The sequence below is a fragment of the Haliotis rubra genome, unplaced genomic scaffold, assembly GCF_003918875.1.
Source record: "Haliotis rubra isolate DU_JTF1 unplaced genomic scaffold, ASM391887v1 Scf207, whole genome shotgun sequence".
NCBI classification, from domain to species: domain Eukaryota; kingdom Metazoa; phylum Mollusca; class Gastropoda; order Lepetellida; family Haliotidae; genus Haliotis; species Haliotis rubra.
In genome coordinates this window covers 1,255,789-1,277,116 of record NW_025766081.1, presented here as the reverse complement: position 1 = coordinate 1,277,116, position 21,328 = coordinate 1,255,789, and the positions used below count along the sequence as shown (strand labels likewise).

Sequence of the window (21,328 nt, the reverse complement as noted above, 5' to 3'; positions counted from 1 at the left end):
TTGTGAAATAGGTGGTTTTTAGGTTTAAACATAGCATTTTCCCAGGAAGACATTTACCTACTAAAAGTTAGCATGTTACCTTACTTAATTATGAAGACCATGATAGTAGCAGTCAAAGGTAGGCCAACCCATGGATTGTTGGCAACAAACTAGTTCAGTTATCTACACTCCCTGATAATAAGATGACAGTGTAAATATATTAAATTTCCTAATTCCGATAGTGTTAATTCTGATTGTTGACATGACCTGGAAGTGATATGTTGGAAGGAGTGATATGTTATGTCTAAATAAGGTTGGAATCGATCATCTTCACTTTGTTCTTTAACAGACTAAGAACACAAATATGGGTAGATACCTCAGAATAACTTAGCGGGTTTCACAAATGCATCAGCTATTAGAGTTATATCCCTTATTAGAAAACAACATATGCCAAGCTCCTTCTCAGCGCGTGACACCTTCGTTACTCTCCCGTATACCTTTGCGAGGAGCTTCGAGTTCAAATCTCAGGGCGCTGTGAGGAGCTTGTAACAAATCTGACAAACACGCACATGACCTCGGCCTGTTTTATTTCCGTACACAATATGCCATGGGATGATCAGAGATTGTTATCTTTGCATTGATACCATATTGCAATGCTCAGCTAGACACCCTGCTCCCAAGCTCTGGACATTTTCGCGTTCATTCACAATATAAACAATGTCCAATCTTGATACGAGCGTTTCTTGGACAAACCCTTCCATTCAGGACGATGACAGCGAGGACGAGAGTGACAGTACTGACACCTCGGCGAGAACCCCTCATCGCTGTACTTCCGTCGTTTGTCACTGTGATGTGGTTGATGAAACAAGGGAGCTACTGGGCACTTCAAGGTTGATATGATTGTGTACTCACCTTTTCCAAGGCTGCCATGTTATCAGGTCAACAGCATAGTGTCATATTTGGAGCTCCGATGAGAATGAAATCCCTCAAATTATTTTGTTGTTATTCCAAAATACGAGGGGGGAAAAGGACGATATGAATTTCGAAAATTATTTGTGATACAATCATAGATAATGCACAGATGTTGGAGGTTAAAATTGCCTGTAAAGTGATAACATTCATGAAGCGTTGAGAGATCAAGGAAAGTGCTTGTATGAATTTGGCACGCCTGTGCATGTATGGCAATAGTATATATTAGGTGCATATTACATTTGCACAGCTCACAGTTTCTTATTGCGGCTAAACATATTTACATATGAAAGAAAATATTACGCTGTGTGTCAGTGTCCCAGATAGCATTCAGACGTTGGCCCAACGTCCGAATGCTATCTGAGATGGAGGCAAGGGGCAACGCCCACATTAACCACTTAATTCAGTGAACCATTACTAAGGAAGGAGTGGAGCTTGCTTTTTGTTCACATCCCCTCACAGTCCACTTACATTCCAACAAAAATTTATAATTGGCCTTTGCTCCCTTCTACTGACAGTGAGAAGTGTTCACCAATGACACCAATTAGAACAGACCATAGTCCCACATCCACAGTCAAGTGACCTTCTAATCCCTTATCCAAATATTCGGATGTGGGGAAAGTGAGGTTAAACCAATATATACAACAAGACTAATTAACAAGGCAAGGCGGAATAACAATGTGATGATAACAAATAAAGGGATAACAGAGGATTACAGGGATAAACATAGAGGCCAGCGGAAGCCAATGATACACAGAGCATAGAATGTATACAAGATTAACAATGTGATGATAGTGAATAAAGGGTAGCAGAGGACAACGGGGATACACATAGAAGCCAGTAATGTTTATACAAGAGGCTATGGTTGATTGATGAGCTCATCGTATGCAGTGGGGATGAAGTAGCCTTGATCTCTATTAATCAGTGGTTGGTATCATTTGATGTTAATTCCTTCGGTTATCTTGCGTTTGGTAAAGTCTGATTGGTTTTTAGCCCTTTGGCTTGCTGCCTCCACCAACAGGCTAAACACCAAAGACCTACTTAATCTAACTTCCTTCCTTATCACTGGCGGTGGGGTAGCCTAGTGGTTAAGGCGTTCGCTTGTCATGCCGAAGACCGGGTTTGATTCCCCACATGGGTACAATGTGTGAAGCCCATTTCTGGTGTACCTTGCTGTGAAAGTGGCGTAAAACCTAAACTTACTCTTTCTCCTTCCTTATCAAGCTTACATATTGACAAAACCAAAATTTTCAAGCACAGTTAAACTCAACTCACACATCACTGAAGACAACTTCTCGTCAGGAAAAAGAACAAATGTTTTTCAAAATGTCCATTTTATTTCACATTTGCAGAATGTGAAGTATCAGACCTGTTATCGTTGTAGCACATACGTAGGGAATGGACTGATAGTCGTATGTGAACTAGAATATTGACCTAACTTATATACATGTATAGTAAAATGTAGCATAAAGACATGATAAATAATATCTGTATTAAGCATGAAAGTCAAAGGCTTCTAGTAAGCTAGTATGTTAAAAGTGTAACATTTTACACTCATTTTTGGATTTAAATACTATAAGCACAAACCTTTAAGAACCAGGCAAAAGTTTGTGAAAACAGCTGTCTGACAGCCAACAAATTGGTGTCTAATCAGCATCATTTATTGCTGTCTTGATGATGAATACTTTTATTGTGTCTTATTTGAAACAAGCCAAGCATTATTCAGATTTATTATCAGTGATCTTGTGAGTAGTTGAAACAAACCACTCTTTACTAAGATGTTGCGTAACCCGTATTGCTCATGAGCCATCCTCTTATGTCAAAAGTGTCATGTGAGCCATGACATAGCTGCATCCTCTTATGTCAAAAGTGTCATGTGAGCCATGACATAGCTGCATCCTCTGGGGTCAGAAGTGTCAGTTTCAACATCTTCAGTCAGAGCTTAGTCTTAATGACTACATTTATAAGTTAGGCCATACCAATGATTTATATGTTAACTGAATTCTTTGGACAAGAAATAGCATGTAGTTTAATGACATAAATACAGAAGGGGTTTATCTGCGGTGAACCTGAGTCAAAGTTTGCTCAGCGTTCACTTATGGATGCCCTATGGACGTTTTGTCCAATCTTGATGAAGAGAGGTATCGAAGTGGAGTTCCAGATCTGGTTTTAAAGAGGTGATAAATAAAAATGGTACATAGCGAATATATGGGATGTTTAAACAGTGTTTTTACAGCAAAATTTTGTTTCAACGAACGACGCTACACCTGAATCTATATAAATACAGCTTCCATAAAAGTAAAACGTTTTGATGCACAATGTTAAACCAGGAACAGAAATGCAGTTTTTTCGAAGGCTGATATTGAATTGAATTAATAGCATTTGTCCACCCAACATTGCTGCAATATTGTCTTCTGGCTCAGTTGTCTCATTGTGCTCCCTTTTCGTCATGTACAACTGCTTGCCACAAAAGGCGACTATGCTTGTTTTAAGAGGCGACTAACAGGATCGGGTGGTCAGGCACGCTGACTTGGTTGACACATGTCATCGGTTCCCAATTGCGCAGATCGATGTTCGTGCTGTTGATCACTGGATTGTCTGGTCCAGACTTGATTATTTACAGACCGCCGCCATATAGCTGGAATATTGCTGAGTGCGGCGTAAAACTAAACTCACTCACTCATTCTGTTGTGGTCACACCATGTGTATAGTTACTTATGACTGTTAGAAGTGTTTTCATATATGATTTACGCATCGGTCAGGTAAAACATTTTCATATCTGTAAAAAATTCCTTAAATTTCAGTTTTGCAGAGTCTATTAAAATACCCATAAAGATCCGGATTAGAATTGATCTTCAACAACCCATGCTTGTTGTAAAAGGCGACTAAAGGGATCGGGTGGTCAGGCTCGCTGACTTGGTTGACACGTGTAATCATGTCCCAATTGCGTAGATCGATGCTCATGCTGTTGATCACTGGACTGTTTGGTCCAGAATCGATTATTTACAGACCACCACCCATATAGCTTGAATATTGCTGAGTGCGGCGTTAAACAACAAAACAGCCAACCAACCTATTAAATAATTTTTTGGACTGTAATGGGAGGTAACATTATTCAGACAACAGGCATCAGTAATCAGTCTAAACATAAAAATCACCATGTCTGTGTGTTATTTGGCATTTGTGAAATTTTGAAAACAATTTAAAGAAATAAGCATGGCTTGGATAATGAATTGTTTTTCTTGAATCCTATGGGACCGTTCTTAATTATTAAAATGGACTCCGTCCGTCCGTCCGTGAACATTTGTCTTTTCCGGAGCTGAACTCTAAAACCGTTCACTATTTCTTCACCAAACTTGGCACATAGATAGATCTGGTGGTGTACTGGTGCCTTTTGGTAGTTTTGGATTTCTGAATAAAATATTTTTGGCATTTCCATGGCAACAATTTTGACTTAGCCTGAAATTGGTGGTTGTGCTCTTTTCCTGAGCAGAACTCTAAAACCGTTCACTATTTCTTCACCAAATTTGGTACATAGATAGATCTGGTGGTGTACTGGTGCCTTTTGGTAGTTTTGGAATTCTGAATAAAATATTTTGGGCTTTTCCATGGCAACAAGTTTGACTAAAACAGAAATTAGTGGTAGTGCACTTTTCCGGAGCAGAACTCTAAAACCTTTCAATGTTTCTTCACCAAACTTGGCACATACATAGATCTGGTGGTGTACTGGTGCCTTTTGGTAGTTTTGGATTTCTGAATAAAATATTTTTGGCATTTCCATGGCAACAAGTTTGACATAGACTGAAATTGGTGATAGTGCTCCTTTCTGGAGCAGAACTTTAAAAACCTTTCAATAGTCTCCTTCCACTTTTCTATATACACACCTAAATATTTGACATAATCATAACTCGTAGACATAATCATGAAGAGTATTTTGCCATTGCGGGGGATATTGATGACTTTGTCTTCTTGTTTATGGCTAGGGGGGTGATGATGATTTTAAGGCAGGGCCACCCATTTTGTTCTGGGGAGGTAGTGGGGGTCAGCAATTTTGTATACATGTAGTAGGGGGGTCAGCAATTTTGTACCTAAAAATATTTAAAACTTATGGAAAGGGGGAGAGGTGGTCATTGATTTTGTACATGATATGCAAGGGGGGATCACTTACCTTGTACGTAAATTTTACACTCACTATGAACACTCCGAAGTTCAGAAGTGACTGAGTTTCATTGTTTCACAATGATGAATACAATATTTCCGGGTTAACACCTATCATCTGACTTTTACCAGCTGGTCTATAGTTCATTTCAAACATGTACAAGGAAATTGAAATTAGCAATTTGATTGTATGTGAAGAGAGGGGAGCTGTTTCCTCCTCAGCATGGAGAGGTGTCACGATGACGGTGACAAATACTTCCCAGAATTCCTTCTAAAGTTCTCCCAACTCTGCAGTTTATGGATGACTATGTGTTTAGTTCCATGGACGTGATGGAGGAAATGAGGTATTCAAACGGGTCTTGAACATCATGACTGTTTTATATGCCACAGTTGCTGAACTTCACTCAGGGTCGTGCAGTCATGGATCTCAGCATTATGAGATACATTATACTGGATTTTAGCTCACCTTGACACTTATGCCATGCCTGTGTGCTGTCTTACATTCATTCTCTATTCAAATTCACATCTATCCGGGACAGTTTTGTAGTTTGTTGTGTAACGTTGCAATATTCCAGCTATATGGCGGTCTGTGAATAATCAAGTCTGGACCAGAAAATCCTGTGATTAGCATCATGAGTGTCTGGTACAGGGATACTCCCCAGGGAGTTGAGTTGGTTAAAAAGGGTGCCAGAAAAAAAGACTTCCGTTGATCAAGAGAACACTGTAGCGCCTTGAGCATGATACTAGTTGCGTGGATATGTGCGCTATATAAATATCCTATCATCATCAGCAGCATCAGCATCTATTTGTAGAAGTCTGATGATTTCCTGAAGCCAGTATATACAGTGGATGGCAGCAAGTCATTCCTGAGGACGAGCTTAGCTCTAACTGGCTGTGATGTTTGAATATATTTTACTGAATTTAAGACTGACTGACTGACTGAGTTTGGTTTTACGCCTCTTTTAGCAATATTCCAGCAACATCACGGCGGGGGACACCAGAAATGGGCTTCACACAATGTACCCATGTGGGGATTCGAACCCGGGTCTTCGCCGTGACGAGCCAACGCTTTAACCACTAGGCTACCCCACCGCCCCACTGAATTTAAGATCATTCAGGTAGGGGAGCTACAGTACTGACATATATTAGAGATCATGGGGTTCACTTTGATGACATTTCCAGATTTCTTAAAGGGTACAAGATAGAACCTTTCTTTTTCCAATTTTCTTTGATTATCATGTTTAATTTGTTTTTTCAGAGGGGACTCGACACCTCAATCAGCTGACAATAGCCCACTCATTTCTTCCTCATCATCTGGTATGAAACATACTGCAACTCATGAAACTTAATTCACCACCAAAATAATGCAAGTGATGACGAAAATAATTTGAGTATGGCTACCTTGAAACGTTTTGTGAGACAAGGGCGACCTCACTGTTAGTGAGAAGGCTCACAATGTGGCCTGTGTACAGGTTTAGTCACCACTGGTCAAATCAATCTCATGTATGAGCTGTATCTGACTTCAGTTGTAAGTACCCGTGAAGGTCCGGGCTAGAATATTGATCTTCAGTAACCCATGCTTGTCATAAGAGGCGACTAACGGGATCGGGTGGTCAGGCTCGCTGGCTTGGTTGACACATGTCATCGGTTCCCCATTACGCAGATTGATGCTCATGCTGTTGAACACTGGATTGTCTGGTCCAGACTCTATTATTTACAGACGGCTGCCATATAGCTGGAATATTGCTGAGTGCGGCTTAAAACTAAACTCACTCACTCACTCATTCAATTGTAAGATCGTTCGACATGGTTGTCGAGAAAGAAGCTGCCCTCACATTAATTGCCACAAATGCTTCATCAGCTTGTGTTAGCAAATATTGATACAACGTGATACTGTACAGTGCAATATCTTTTTCATAAGTATGCTATCCAATCTTTAATGAGGCATTTTTACTTCCTAATTTTTTAAAAGAAGTAAGACACTATGTTTCAAAAAGGAAAACAGTAACTATTGTGCTTTCAGCAAATTTTGTGTGGAGTTAAGTGTGGTACAAGCATCATCATCATCATCATCATCATCATCATAATCACTGTTTTCTGTTCAGGTAATCATTGTCATGATGATACACCACTGGGAAAGGTGGACAAGAGTGCACGACGGAAACTCATAATAGCCAGTGTCCTGTGTCTTCTGTTCATGATCGGAGAGATTGTTGGTAAGAATCTTGTAAAACAAAGGCTTTGCAGCACTTAGAATTGTTGACCAAAATTTCTAGTATGAGATTTGAATTTGTAGGCTTTCACTGTAGATAAATACCTTTTCTTGATAAGTATCCTTTGTTTCCCCGTCCCCAAAGTAATGCAAACATGTGTCTTGGCAAATGGGTATCGCCTTCAGTTGATGTTAAGTTTCATGCATGTTTATCTGGACAAATGTTTTTGGTGTATATATATGCATTCTGCTAACATGAAGGTTCAGTTGTGTCAGAGGCATATGACGTCATCAGGCGTCTTATGACATCACTGCACTGTATGTTTCATGATGTCCAGTATATCAACAGGGAGGGTCCGTGTAGGGCTTGAGAGACCCAGTCGTCCAAGGCACTGCAATTTCTGTGCTGGATTGCCTCCCTTAGAAGAGCCAGGAATCTGTCACTGTCTGTTAAAATGCCACATTTGACCTGATGTTTCTGAGTTTGTCAGTACTATACACATGCTCATTGGTGTCACCAAACTTTATACATTCTCCACATTAAAGAGACAAACCGTTTGATGGAAATACTGTAAAATCGGTTTAAACTGTACTGTCAAATCGGTTTAAACTGTACTGTAAATCGGTTTAAACTGTACTGTAAATCGGTTTAAACTGACTGATATTTGTGGGTTGTTTCAGGTGGTTTCCTGGCTCACAGCCTGGCTCTGATCTCGGACGGGGCCCACCTCCTCACTGACTTTGCCAGCTTTATGATCTCATTACTAGCCCTGTACCTCGGTACAAGGAGGTCCACCAAGAAGCTCAGCTTTGGCTGGTACAGAGCTGGTAAGTTACACTACATGATTAAATTTCCTTGAAGTAGTTGTTACTTTTTGACATGTTCTAAACAAGTCTCAAACTTACATGGTGGAAGTGACCAGAGTCACAGGTTTTGACTCCATGGTTAAGGGATTATTGAGGCAAATTAGCCATTGGTAAAGAAGATGATATCTATATTAAAAACTAAATTACTTTACTTGTCACTAAGAATTGTGAAGGGCTGTTCAGCTATTGGCTGTGTGCTTATAACATGTTGTTTACTGAACTGTTGCGGGGGATGTAACAGGCATATTGGAGACCTCATATTGACCTCTGTAACAGAGGCATATTGGAGACCTCATATTGACCTCTGTTAGTATTGGAACCTCATATTGACCTCTGTAACAGAGGCATATTGGAGACCTCGTATTGACCTCTGTAACAGAGGCATACTGAATACCCCATAGTCATATTAGTGACCTCATATTGACCTTTGTAACAGAGGCATATTTGAGACCTCATATTGACCTCTGTAACAGGCGTATTGAAGACCTCATATTGACCTCTGTAAAAGAGGCATACTGGAACCTCATATTGACCTCTGTAACAGAGGCATATTGGAGACCTCGTATTGACCTCTGTAACAGAGGCATATTGGAGACCTCGTATTGACCTCTGTAACAGAGGCATACTGAATACCCCATAGTCATATTAGTGACCTCATATTGACCTTTGTAACAGAGGCATATTTGAGACCTCATATTGACCTCTGTAACAGGCGTATTGAAGACCTCATATTGACCTCTGTAAAAGAGGCATACTGGAACCTCATATTGACCTCTGTAACAGAGGCATATTGGAGACCTCGTATTGACCTCTGTAACAGAGGCATATTGGAGACCTCGTATAACTAAATGTTTTCTCGGAAATTCTTGCATCAAGAACTGTGTCAGACATAGCGCTCACATGTTATTAACATTCACAAAGTCCTTGCATAAACATTATTATCTCCCTTCTAAATGAACATTGAAAAAAGCTGACGGTATTTGACGAAATACTTTAAAATGGTTTTGTTATGATCTTAAGGCGTTTTATAGTTGGTGTTAGAATTAAAGATTTTAGTGTCGTGGTACGTATCGTATCGCCACCCTTATATCAGGATTCGTGTTGTATCGCAGCTTCAGTGCACAATACTTTGACAATATATCGTTGTGATGTATCGTATCTCAGGTTGTATGCCAATACCAGCACTAGTAATGCAGGTGCTTGGAGCGCTAATATTGACCTCAGTAATTCAGGCACTCAGGCACTGGTATCCTAATATTCACCTGTCTGTTACAGAGGTGCTTGGAGCGCTGGTGTCCATCCTCCTCCTGTGGGTGCTGACTGGCATCCTCTGCTACTCAGCTGGACTCCGCATCGTGGAAGACAACTATGAAATCAACGCTGAGATCATGCTCATAACTGCTGCTTGTGGGGTGTTCTTTAATGTTGTGTAAGTTTTTCCATTTATGCTCTGAACTGACTTTCGGATTTCCTTCAGTAATGTATTCATGTGTGTCTTGATGGTAGAGAATCATGGTTGACCTATCAATAGCAATGAAAAAATATTGTGCAAGATTGTTCTGATATGAAACCTCTCTGCATGAAGATCTGAGAAATCTGCCATGAAGATTTGGGTTAGAATTGGTCTTCCGCAAACCAAGCTTGTTGTAAGAGGTGTTGATCGGGATTGGGTGGTCTGCCTCGCTGACTTGATTGACACATGTCATTGTATCCCTATTGTGTAGATCGATTCTCATAGTGTTGATCACCAGATTGTCTGGTCCAGACTCAGTTATTCACAGACCGCAAACATATAGCTGGAATATTGCTGAGTGCTGCGTTAAACAACAAACAGTCCATTCCAATCCAAAGAAAGACATGCTAGGGAAGTTTCTGCTTGGCCAGACACAATCCAATCTTCTTATTTATTGAGTGAGCTGACCATTCAGATGAGCATTAGGGCTGCAACGATCGGTTACAATTCATCGAAAATCGAATCTGACACCACACAACCAGAATGATATTTTGACTCCAACTCGAGCAGTTTCGAGCGATAAAATAAGGTGAAATGTGATTGGTTGATACCGGGCTTTGTTGATATACTTTGTTAGTAGACATCGCCAAGTTGACAATATCAAAAATCGAATCGAGTCTGGGTGAATCGTTACAGTCCTAACGAGCATATCTGATTACTGTATCTGAGGAAAACAAATACAACTGGGGATTTCGGGATGCAGGAAAAAAAGCTGCATTGTTGTTGATAATTTATATATCCTATTTCTGAACACTATATCATCTAAACTGAAAAAAGGGTGCGGTGGGCGAGCTGGCTAAGGCGCCAGGCTAGTGATCCAGCGAGGTTGAGGTGCCGGGATCGAGCCCACCTGTGACCGGGTGTAAAAACCTTGGAGTCAACTTTGTGTGCAGACTCTATCAGTGTTGTCACAACCCTTAGTGTACAGTACACAACCCTCGAATCCGTTGGTATATGACCAGATGGTGACCACATGAATGCGTGCAAACACCTAGTTGCGGGTACAGCAACGTGCAATGAACTTGGACAAAGTACTGTGACGGTGTCCTCCCATTACGCAGACAGCCAGTTCGCAGACACCTTAAAACAACAACATTTACGGTTCAGTGAACAGATTATCTACTATCTGTTACCTACACATTATAATGGAATAGTCCAAATAAAAACTCAGGAACAAACTGAAGCTATATTATTTAGTTTGAAAGATGGACGAAAAGACAGTAACTTGAATGTTTATTGCTGTAATATAAAAACAATTTATTTTCATAAACATTCGGTTTAACCTTCTAGTCTAACGGGGGTCGGCATCATCATATTGAAAACATTAGCTTAGCTATTAGAAATTGCAACACTGTTGTATCATATGAATCAAATAAAGACCAATGTGAACCTAAATATTATTCATATGGAATAAAGAAGTTATATGTTTTGCACACCATATTATGATATATAATGAGTGCACTTAATTACGATTTATTTAGGATAAATATTCAAAATATGACGCATCATGTCAATGTGGCCATGGATGTCAGAATGTTTTTATTACTTCCTTGAATATCTATTGTATACTATTCAAAGACATAAACTGTTACAATCTTTAGAAAGTATTGTTAAAATCAGAACACTGATTGGTATTAATCTGATCTTACATGGCAATGCAGGTGTCTCATTTACTGCAAATCAGAAATGTTTTCAAATATGTACATATCTATATCTCTCCAACAAAATATTTTCTCAGTTAACTTCTGTTGTACATATGCTATTATTGGGAGGGGGCTTTTCTATCAATAAACTCAATCAAATCTCTCAGTGACAAACCTGTTTTTATATTCGATAGTAATTGATAGTAAAATCAATTTTGAGATGAGAAATCATTTATCATTTAATCACAACAAAGTTCTATTTTTCTATCAATAAACTCAATCAAATCTCTCAGTGACAAACCTGTTTTTATATTCGATAGTAATTGATAGTAAAATCAATTTTGAGATGAGAAATCTTTTATCATTTAATCACAACAAAGTTCTATTTTTCTATCAATAAACTCAATCAAATCTCTCAGTGACAAACCTGTTTTATATTCGATAGTAATTGATAGTAAAATCAATTTTGAGATGAGAAATCTTTTATCATTTAATCACAACAAAGTTCTATTTTTCTATCAATAAACTCAATCAAATCTCTCAGTGACAAACCTGTTTTTATATTCGATAGTAATTGATAGTAAAATCAATTTTGAGATGAGAAATCATTTATCATTTAATCACAACAAAGTTCTATTTACCCACAATCAAACTTCGCAGTAACGAACCTGTTTCAGGCTCACCCTGCTCTACTCACTAGACAGTGGACTGTTCCATTATACCCGTAGGTGTTACCCTAATTAACCTTCTAGTTTAGTGTCTGTCAAATGGGTATCTGTCAATTGGGAGATAACCACTGTGACTATGTGTCCCAGTTCACCCAGCTGTGAATGGGTACCTCGTTAGTATGAGAAAGTCACAATAACTTGGTGCGCCAAGTGGCAGCAAGAGTTGTATACTCCCCAGGGAGTTGAGATTGATAATACGATGATCGAGGGGAAAAAATACCAGCGCCTTGAGCATGCACCAGTTGTGTGGATATGTGCGCTATATAAAAAGAAAAATATACTATAGTAAAAAGGTTATGATCAAAGGTATATTATTATTCTGTGGTAGGATTCTAGTAACCAGGGTACCAGGCAATGAAGAAGTTTAAGCCGAATCATTTTAGAGTGTTGACGTCTTGATTTGCTCCTGGTGATCAGAGGTTCATTTTGGGTTGACCTGACCTTCAATAAAGGTGTATTGAGATCTTTATGCAGAGGCATTGTTACCTGAGGGTGTCAGGGTGTTGTACCCTTCTCCCTAGCCTGGATTAGTTAAAACATCTGATTTGAATGGGCTTCTCATCTGCTGTTACATCTTTACATCTTACAAGTACAATGATGTCTGTATGAGGTAAGCAATGGTTGCATGGTTGATATTAACAATGGTGCAGGATGCATGAGTGAGTGAGTATGGTTTTACGCCGCTTTTAGCAATATTCCAGCATTATCACAGCAGGGGACACCAGAAATGGGCTTCACAAATTGTACCCATGTGGGGAATCGAACCCAGGTCCTTGAGCGAACACTTTAACCACGAGGCTACCCCAACGCCCCTGCACATTGTACCCATGTGGAGAATCGAGCCCAGGTCCTCGAGCGAACACTTTAACCACGAGGCTACCCCACCGCTGCACATTGTACCCATGTGGAGAATCGAACCCAGGTCCTCGAGTGAACACTTTAACCCGAGGCTACCCCGAGCCCTGCACATTGTACCCATGTGGGGAATCGAGCCCAGGTCCTCGAGCGAACACTTTAACCACGAGGCTACCCCACCGCTGCTGCACATTGTACCCATGTGGAGAATCGAACCCAGGTCCTCGAGTGAACACTTTAACCACGAGGCTACCCCACCGCCCCTGCACATTGTACCCATGTGGGGAATCGTACCCAGGTCCTTGAGCGCACACTTTAACCACTAGGCTACCCAACCGCCCCTGCACATTGTATACATGTGGGGAATCGTACCCAGGTCCTCGGGCGAACACTTTAACCACGAGGCTACCCCACCGCCCCTGCACATTGTACCCATTTGGGGAATCGAACCCAGGTCCTCGAGCGAACACTTTAACCACGAGGCTACCCCACCGCTGCACATTGTACCCATGTGGAGAATCGAACCCAGGTCCTTGAGTGAACACTTTAACCACGAGGCTACCCCACCGCCCCTGCACATTGAACGCATGTGGAGAATCGAACCCAGGTCCTCGAGTGAACACTTTAACCACTAGGCTACCCCACCGCCCCTGCACATTGTACCCATGTGGAGAATCGAACCCAGGTCCTCAAGTGAACACTTTAACCACGAGGCTACCCCACCGCCCCTGCACATTGTACCCATGTGGAGAATCAAACCCAGGTCCTCGAGCGAACACCTTAACCACGAGGGCTACCCCACCCTGCACATTGTACCCATGTGGAGAATCGAACCCAGGTCCTCGGCGAACACTTTAACCACTAGGCTACCCCACCGCCTGCACATTGTACCCATGTGGGGAATCGAACCCAGGTCCTCGAGCGAACACTTTAACCACTAGGCTACCCCACCGCCCCTGCACATTGTACCCATGTGGAGAATCGAACCGACGTCCTCAAGTGAACACTTTAACCACTAGGCTACCCCACCGCCCCTGCACATTGTACCCATGTGGGGAATCGAACCCAGGTCCTCGAGTGAACACTTTAACCACGAGGCTACCCCACCGCCCCTGCACATTGTATCCATGTGGAGAATCGAACCCAGGTCCTCGAGTGAACACTTTAACCACTAGGCTACCCCACCGCCCCTGCACATTGTATCCATGTGGGGAATCGAACCCAGGTCCTCGAGCGAACACTTTAACCACAAGGCTACCCCACCGCCCCTGCACATTGTACCCATGTGGGGAATCGAACCCAGGTCCTCAAGTGAACACTTTAACCACGAGGCTACCCCACCGCCCCTGCACATTGTACCCATGTGGGGAATCGAACCCAGGTCCTCGAGCGAACACTTCAACCACGAGGCTACCCCACCACCCCTGCAGGGTCATGAAACATTACTGGTGTGCTTTATGTAGGATTTCATATCTCACTTGAACCACGGATAATAAACATGGTTTATTAATCAACCCCGCTCTGAGTATTCATTTGACTGTGTGCAGCTCAGTAGATTCAGAAATATAAATTACAGAGAAGTGTTTCAAATCCTGTGTTTCCTATGTTGTTTCCAATGATGGCTTTTCTGAAACTGTTGTTTCACATATTTTTGTTCCAGATGTTGTTTTAAAAGGTGTTGTTTCAGATACTGTATTTTCAGAAACCATATTTTCCATATATATGCTGTTTCTGATGTTTTGCACCCACGAAGGTCCAGGTTCGAATATCGATCTTCAGGGATCTGGTGGTCAGGCCCGCTGACTTGGTTGTCACATGTCATCTTATCCCAATTGCGCAGATTGATGCTCATACTGTTGATCACTGGATTGTCTGGTCTACACTCGATTATTTACAGACCGCTGCCATATAGCTGGAATATTACTGAGTGCGGCGTAAAACTAAACTCACTCACTCACTCACTCTGATGTTTTGGTTTTGGCACTTTTTTCAGATGATGAAGTTTAAGATGCTTTTGTTCCAGTTGCTGTTGTTCCAGTTGCTGTTGTTTCTGATGCTGTTGTTTCTGTTGCTGTTGTTTCTGATGCTGTTGTTTCTGTTGCTGTTATTTCTGATTGTGTTGTTCAGTGACCAATCTCCCTGTTTCAGCCTTGGCGTCACCCTTCATCAAAGTGGTCACGGTCATTCTCATGGTGGTCTCTCCCACGCTCACTCTCACGGTCACTCCCACAGTCACGACCGATCAATTGACTACAATTCCTTCAAAGAAGATGATGCCTTCTCAACCACCAGACCGAAGTATGGCAGCATCTCAGAAACACATGATGAGACACATCAGCACAAGAAAAAGGACTCTAATATCAATGTGAGAGCTGCATTTGTCCATGTAGTTGGAGATCTGCTTCAGAGTGTTGGAGTACTTGTAGCTGCTCTTATTGTATATTTCAAGGTAAGAAGCCTTTTGTAACTTAAAGACACTATATCACACCACATTTCTCTAAAAATAAATAATGCATTTCTCTCAAAAATACTCACTATCAACCCTCAGGGAAGCTACCATATAATTTATTTTGAAAAATTAGCATATTTAGATTACAATGTTAAATTAAAAAGTTTGAATGAATTAGTGCAACATTGCTTTAAATTGACTCTTGTGCACGTGCCCTCTACCAGCCGAATATTATTTTAAGCAAACTCCATAGAGTTATGTCCCTTGGAGTGCTCTTTACGAATATCCTTAACTAACTTGTGATTGAAACCAGTTCGGCAATCACCAACAACACCTCATGCGACAGTTTTCGATGTACGGAACAATTGTTTACTTTCCATATATGGCAAGTGTTTGGAAGCTGTTTGCCTCGAAGTTTCATTATCGATTTCAGGCAAGTTGTAAAAGATGATAAGTCTTTTGTTGCATCAATAGGAAGCTATAGTGAGTGCATATGTCCCAATATATATAATATAGGCCAAAATATTGTCAAAAATGTATGACATTGTGCCTTTAAATTAAGGTAAGAGTTAGATGGCGAGTAGAGTAATGTTGCAGCTTTCACCTATGATAGTGAGTTCAAGTGCCGTTTTTATGTATATGGGGGGTGGGGTGGTGGAGGGTGGAGATTTGGGGGGTAGCTGAGTGGTTAAAGCATTCATCACGCAAAGACCTGGATTCGACATCCCCCACTATGTGCGAAGCCCATTTCTGGTGTCCCCCACTATGATATTGCTGGAATAGATATTGAATCGATATTGCTAGAAAGCGGCTGACACTAAACTCACTAACTCTCTTGTTTTGTTAGGGTGTGTGAGTGAATTAGGATTAACGCCAGTTTCAACAGTATTAAAGTGAATTGATGACTTTATGGGGGACAGCTTTATGTGTGAGGAATGCCAGAAGTGTAGGCCCCAGACATGTAACATTTTGGTGGAACCTTCCAACATGGGTATGGCCTTCACATAGAAGGGCGAACCGGCATTCAAACTTGCATTCATCGGTTTCAGCGGATGAAACTCACTCACTATAGGTTTGTCAGCACCAAACCCATTCGGGTTTCCCAAATTGTAAATGTCTGAAATCTGCTTCACTTCGGGCTTTCCTACCAGATTAAGTTGACACACCATGACATGAATGGAGTATTGTTAAGTATGGCGTTATATAAATGTCACGTACAAGTCTAATGGTTTAAAATATGTTTTGAGTATATGTAATATAAATATTTGGGGATGTAGGAACTGGAGTGTTCAACTCAATTCAGATGTTTGTCTGAACTAGTTTCCTTGTTGTTACAAAACATCATTTATAATATGGTTTAAATCGGCATGTAACAATTCTTTTTGTATTTAGTGTAATTAATAAGAAATATGCAACAACTAAGGAGCCACATGGTCGAAACTTGTGTGACTTATTATGATTGAGATTTTTACAATTTAAAGGTGTACTTTACTCATTCGAATGTATGGCAGCTATACAGTGAAATTCCCGTTCACATGAAACTATATTGTTTTGTATTATTACTCTGAACCTATTCCATCTGTTTCAGCCTGAGTGGAAGATTGCTGACCCCATTTGTACATTTCTGTTTTCTGTGTTTGTTGTCGTGACAACAGTGACTATTCTCAGGGACATTCTGGTCGTCCTCATGGAAGGTGAGTTAGGTGCCAGGCATTCCTGAGTTTAATCCCAAGTTGCAAAAAAGCATTAACATCACACCTGTTACTATGGTGCCATTCTTCCTCTGAGAAAGCCTGACAACCATTTATGAAAAGTGGTGCCACTCGAACCCCTGAGCTAACTTAAATGACTAGTCTAGATGAAGGATGCTTGGATTCTTGAGCCAGTTAGATATTAGCTGTCTAAAATGATCTGGTTTGATCACCACCATTTTTATTTTGACAACACAAGACACAAATAAACTTTGGATGGATGGATGGATGGATGGATGGATGGATGGATGGATGGATGGATGGATGGATGGATGGATGGATGGGTGGGTGGGTGGGTGGGTGGGTGGGTGGATGGATGATGGATGGATGGATGGATGGATGGATGGATGGATGGATGGATGATGGATGGATGGATGATGGATGGATGGATGGATGGATGGATGGGTGATGGATGGATGGATGGATGGATGGGATGAATATGTACATGGATTAAATCTATATTAATATTACAGTCTGCGTCTTGAGCGACTAGTCCAAAGACTAGTAAGTTCAGCTAATGATATTTGAATGATAACATCTAACTCTACTTACACAAGGTCAGGGTAACCTTTCAGCATCTGTTTGTAGGTACACCCAGGAATATCAGCTTTGCTGAAGTAAGGGATGCGTTTTTCACAGTCAAGGGCATCAAAGACATTCACAATCTACGTTTGTGGTCCCTTACCATGAATAAAACAGCACTTTCAGTTCATATTGCAGTCGGTAAGTCCAAACAAAATGCAGCAGTACTTTTGGTGGGTTAATTCTACCTCACCTTGACATCATCAGTGAATTTTGTTTGTTGTTAAACGCCACACTCTGCAAATAATCTGTAAATAATCAAGTCTGGACCAAAGAATCAAGTGATTGACATCATGAGCTTCAATTTCTGCATTGGGACATGATGACCTGCATCAACCTTGTCAGTGAGCTTGACCACCCTAACCTGTTACCTCTTACAACAAGCATCAGTTGCTGAAGACAGTCTAAGTAAACTTAGGCTCAGTATTATTCATTACACTGCTATACTGAGTCTAACAAACCCTAGTAGAAGGTCGAGTCAGCTAACCTTTTGAATTGACCATTGAGAACACAGCTTACCAAATCGCGAAAGTTAAAATTCAACCTACCCTTTGAAGTTTTACCTTGAAAACTCGAACGAATCCGAATACTATTTTTCCACACAATCGCTTCCGAGTGTTATACATGGAGGACGCATTATTCACAACAACGAGTAAACAGTCGCTGAAAATAGCGTTTTTTCTCAATATTCCAGGATGTCATCTTGCGGAAATATAAGATAATGTCATCAGAAACTCCTAAGCGTATATAATGCAGGTCAAATATCTGTGTTTTATGCAGATTTTCTTTTATTAGGTTATTAATTGAAATACACTTTTCATGATTTTAAAATTGTTTTCAGAAAAAGATGCAGACCCTTTGAAAGTGATCAAGATAGCATCATTCTTGGTACAGAAGAAGTTTGGCCTGACAGAGACAACAATGCAGATCGAAGAGTACACCACAGACATGCTGAAGTGTTTACACTGCCAGCACTTGAAGGATTAAAGGGGGAAACTCTGTGGTCTGACATCCATAAATTTAGACCTTTATCTGTATCACTTCTAAATTCCATTCAAAGACTTGAAAGATTAGACTGTGTTGTTACATATTTGTGATTGCTGGTTTTCAGTCTTGGAAACATTATCAAGGAAGATGGGAACAGAATTTAGATGAGATACCAGGTTTGGGGTACAGACTTGACAGGGCAGACTCTGATGCATCTAATTAGACTTAAGGGTAACTTGGAGAAACCCCATTTTTGTGGTACAGGGTTGGCAGAGAAGAACTCTGATACATCTTATTAGACTTAAGGGTAGCTTGGAGAAACCCCATTTTTGTGGTACAGGGTTGACAGAGCAGACTCTGATACATCTTATTAGACTTAAGGGTGACTTGGAGAAACCCCATTTTTGTGGTACAGGGTTGACAGGGGAGACACTGATACATCTTATTAGACTTAAGTGTAACTTGGAGAAACCCAGTTTGGGGTACAGGGTTGACAGAGAAGAACTCTGATACATCCTATTAGACTTAAGGGTAACTTGGACATACTCGGTTTGGGGTACAGGGTTGACAGGGCAGACACTAGTGCAGTGATGTTGAATATTGGTTTAGTTAAAAAAACAATTCCAGTGTAATCATTTTAAGAGTTATATAATATGTTACATTAGGCATCTTAGTCATTGTTAGAACTGGTGTACTAATAGAATTCACTGATGGTTAGTTTTGTTGTTCTGTGTCAAGTCCATGAGCCATCATAGTCATCAAGCAGCGTTAATTCCCAACAATGTCTACTCCTCGCCACTACCCCTGACTGCCAAACACACTTCCTGTCAAAATGGAAGGGAGACGTAATGTTTTGGGCTCAGTTCCTGTTTGCACTGGCATCAGCATCAGCGTTTCCATCCTCGCCTGAACCATAACTTGACAACTGTTCTGTGTCTTTCAACTAGAATTCACATTGGTTTTGCTTATCAGCTTAACAGGTTCCTTTTTACTATTTTGCAGTTAAAATCTGTTTTCTTTTGTTCCCTTAAAAACAATTTAAACATCATCCCAAACAGCTGTACACTCCTTCCAAGCCAGTACTCTCAAACCAGTAAATACTATGCATGAAACTAAATGTGTAGTGCCCTCATGCTCTACAATTCCCTTTTTGTATTTTTAATGTTTTCAAATTCTTTTGTTGCCATGGAAACCAATGGTAACTTCTGTACCTGCTTTAGAGTCTTTCCATTAAGCATAATGATACTGCTTGTTCATTTTTGGTATGGGGCGGTTGGGTTGCCTAGTGGTTAAAGCATTTGCTCGTCACGATGAAGACCTGGGTTTGATTCCCCACAATTGTGAAGCCCAAATCAGGTGTCCCCGCTGTGATATTGCAGGAATATTGCTAGACGCAGTGTATAAGCAAACTCACTCACTCACTCATTATTGGTACATCTACTTGCACAATACAATAATCTATCAGCCATACTGTTGTTAAATGTTCAACAGCCTTACCTGCCGAAACAGGGCAACAAGGAACCATGTGGTGCTGCTTAATGCATTAATCAGGACTTGTACTTGTATTTTTTGCTATTATTGCTCTTTTAGATTTGCAAACACATTTATCATGACAACTTTCATGTATTGTAAATATGGATCAGGGAGATAATGCATAATTACATATTGATATATGTATAGTGTAGAATACAATGGGATAGATGATTGATCAGGTGAACTGTAAACATATGGGTAATAATGAGGAGATAGCAAAGTAAATGGTTCACTGGATTGACACATGTGTTGGAGACTTAAGGGAAACTGGGAGATAACAAGGTAGAGGGTTGACTGGATTGACACATGTGTTGGAGACTTAAGGGAAACTGGGAGATAACAAGGTAGAGGGTTGACTGGATTGACACATGTGTTGGGGACTTAAGGGAAACTGGGAGATAACAAGGTAGAGGGTTGACTGGATTGACACATGTGTTGGGGACTTAAGGGAAACTGGGAGATAACAAGGTAGAGGGTTGACTGGATTGACACATGTGTTGGAGACTTAAGGGAAACTGGGAGATAACAAGGTAGAGGGTTGACTGGATTGACACATGTGTTGGGGACTTAAGGAAACTGGGAGATAACAAGGTAGAGGGTTGACTGGATTGACACATGTGTTGGGGACTTAAGGAAACTGGGAGATAACAAGGTAGAGGGTTGACTGGATTGACACATGTGTTGGGGACTTAAGGAAACTGGGAGATAACAAGGTAGAGGGTTGACTGGATTGACACATGTGTTGGGGACTTAAGGAAACTGGGAGATAACAAGGTAGAGGGTTGACTGGATTGACACATGTGTTGGGGACTTAAGGGAAACTGGGAGATAACAAGGTAGAGGGTTGACTGGATTGACACATGTGTTGGGGACTTAAGGGAAACTGGGAGATAACAAGGTAGAGGGTTGACTGGATTGACACATGTGTTGGGGACTTAAGGGAAACTGGGAGATAACAAGGTAGAGGGTTGACTGGATTGACACATGTGTTGGAGACTTAAGGGAAACTGGGAGATAACAAGGTAGAGGGTTGACTTGGGGACTTAAGGTAGAGGGTTGACTGGATTGACACATGTGTTGGAGACTTAACGGAAACTGGGAG

At 40.9% G+C, this 21,328-nt stretch overlaps 1 protein-coding gene across 1 annotated transcript; it reads left to right on the top strand.

Moving 5' to 3' along the window:
* The first annotated feature begins 527 nt into the window (after positions 1 to 527).
* LOC124276224 (zinc transporter 2-like) lies at positions 528 to 20,793 on the top strand. The gene is made up of 9 exons (XM_046711891.1): positions 528 to 869; positions 6,365 to 6,423; positions 7,212 to 7,322; positions 8,000 to 8,146; positions 9,461 to 9,614; positions 15,073 to 15,373; positions 16,962 to 17,067; positions 17,713 to 17,847; positions 18,548 to 20,793. Exons 1-9 carry the CDS (start codon positions 697 to 699, stop codon positions 18,691 to 18,693), a joined length of 1,332 nt encoding a protein of 443 aa, XP_046567847.1. The 5' UTR covers positions 528 to 696; the 3' UTR covers positions 18,694 to 20,793.
* Positions 20,794 to 21,328: the final 535 nt, after the last annotated feature.

Excerpts from the sequence above, each read along its gene's own strand:
- LOC124276224 (XM_046711891.1), top strand. The coding sequence starts at position 697 with ATGTCCAATCTTGATACGAGCGTTTCTTGGACAAACCCTTCCATTCAG. Across the intron at positions 870-6,364 it reads GAGCTACTGGGCACTTCAAG|AGGGGACTCGACACCTCAAT; the intron begins GTTGATATGATT and ends TTGTTTTTTCAG. Across the intron at positions 17,068-17,712 it reads TCTGGTCGTCCTCATGGAAG|GTACACCCAGGAATATCAGC; the intron begins GTGAGTTAGGTG and ends ATCTGTTTGTAG.